The sequence below is a fragment of the Tupaia chinensis genome, unplaced genomic scaffold (genome assembly GCF_000334495.1).
Source record: "Tupaia chinensis unplaced genomic scaffold, TupChi_1.0 Scaffold000274_1, whole genome shotgun sequence".
Taxonomy (NCBI): Eukaryota; Metazoa; Chordata; class Mammalia; order Scandentia; family Tupaiidae; genus Tupaia; species Tupaia belangeri.
The window spans coordinates 1,453,145-1,454,412 of record NW_006159756.1 but is presented as its reverse complement, the minus strand read 5'-3'; the positions used below and the strand labels follow the sequence as shown (position 1 = coordinate 1,454,412).

The 1,268-nt window shown below is 54.7% G+C and overlaps 1 protein-coding gene across 1 annotated transcript in view; it reads right to left on the bottom strand.

The window, feature by feature from the left end:
- LOC102470702 (beta-galactosidase-1-like protein 2) overlaps nt 1–1,268 on the bottom strand; it is a gene marked incomplete at its 5' end in the record, with an annotated part of 27,279 nt that overhangs the window by 2,981 nt on the left and 23,030 nt on the right. Inside the window, one exon of the mRNA XM_006149994.3 lies at nt 99–167. Coding sequence (XP_006150056.1) covers nt 99–167 — 69 coding nt within the window. The remainder of the gene's footprint in view (nt 1–98; nt 168–1,268) is intronic.

The following is a 1,268-nucleotide window of genomic DNA, read 5'->3' as shown; positions in this document are numbered from 1 at the left end:
TGTAGGGAAGATGGGCACCAGAGGGCCAGGCCACGCTGACAGTGGTGCCAGGGCCTCCGGGGACCAGAAGTATCCACCCGTCAGAGTGGAGTATGTACGTGTTTCACGAGGGTCAGCTCCTCCGTGGAACGATCCAGGACCCCAACAGGCCTCTCGTTCAAGAACACCTGCCAAAGGGAAGGGAGCTCTGTTAGGTGCTCACCAGGGAGGGAGGCGGGCCTGGGAGGGTGAAGCAAAGGGGGATTCAGGGCATGATGAACTGTGGCTCCCAGAACAGGATGAACTTTGTAGGAGTTCACGAAAACAGACTACATCCAGAGCAGCGCGTGGGGAGATGGTGAGGTGGAGGCCGGAGGGGAACACCGACATGAAGGCTAGGCCCCAACCCTCTGCAGGGCAAGGAGGGGAACTAACCTGAAAACCCACGGGGAATGAGGGGTAAAGGAAGGCGAGAACAGGTAATACTGGGAGAGCGAGAGGGCGGAGGGAAGGCGCCAAGGGCCGGGGCAGCGCCTGTTCAGCCTCGCCTGCCTTGGCCCAGCCTCTCTGACAGATCGGCTTCTCCTCCAGGTCTCCAGATTCTCCCCTGGGAAGGCCACTGCCTCCTCGCTGCCTGGGCTGGGACAGTCCCATGTAAGCACTTGTCTTTCTCTTACTGCCCTAGTGCCCAGCCCAGGGTCAGCCACTGGAGCCCTACAAGACCAGTTAAGAATGCTAATTTGCGGGACCAGCAGTTAGCGTAATGGCTATGTCACTGGACTCTCACATAGTTGACCGCAGGTCGAATCCCAGACCCAATGGCTTAAACTCACGCCAGGCACGTGTGCATGCGTGCCCAAGATCCCGAGAGGAGAATGGAGGAGAAGGGATTGTGGCATGGCCATCCCCCCTGCGGGGTGATTTCTTGCTTTCTGTCTCTCTGTCTCTGTCTGTCTGGCAAGCGCAAGTGCCCTATAGCAAAAAAAAAAAAAAAGAATGCTAATTTGCTTTGATAAACTAGGTCATGATTTTTCAAAGAAAATGTGATTAGGAAACTATAGCAATAAAATTCATAATTATTACAAACACAGAAATGGGCCAGCCCAGTGGTGCGGCAGTTAGGCCAGCTGTATCCCCATATGGCCAATAATGCAGTTCAAGTCCCAGACCCAGAGGCTTGAGAAACATGCCAGGCATGTGTGTATGCGTGCCTGAAATCCAGACAGGAGGGAGAGATGGAGGAGAAGGGATTATGGCGTGACCATTCCCCATGAGAGCTATTTTTGCTC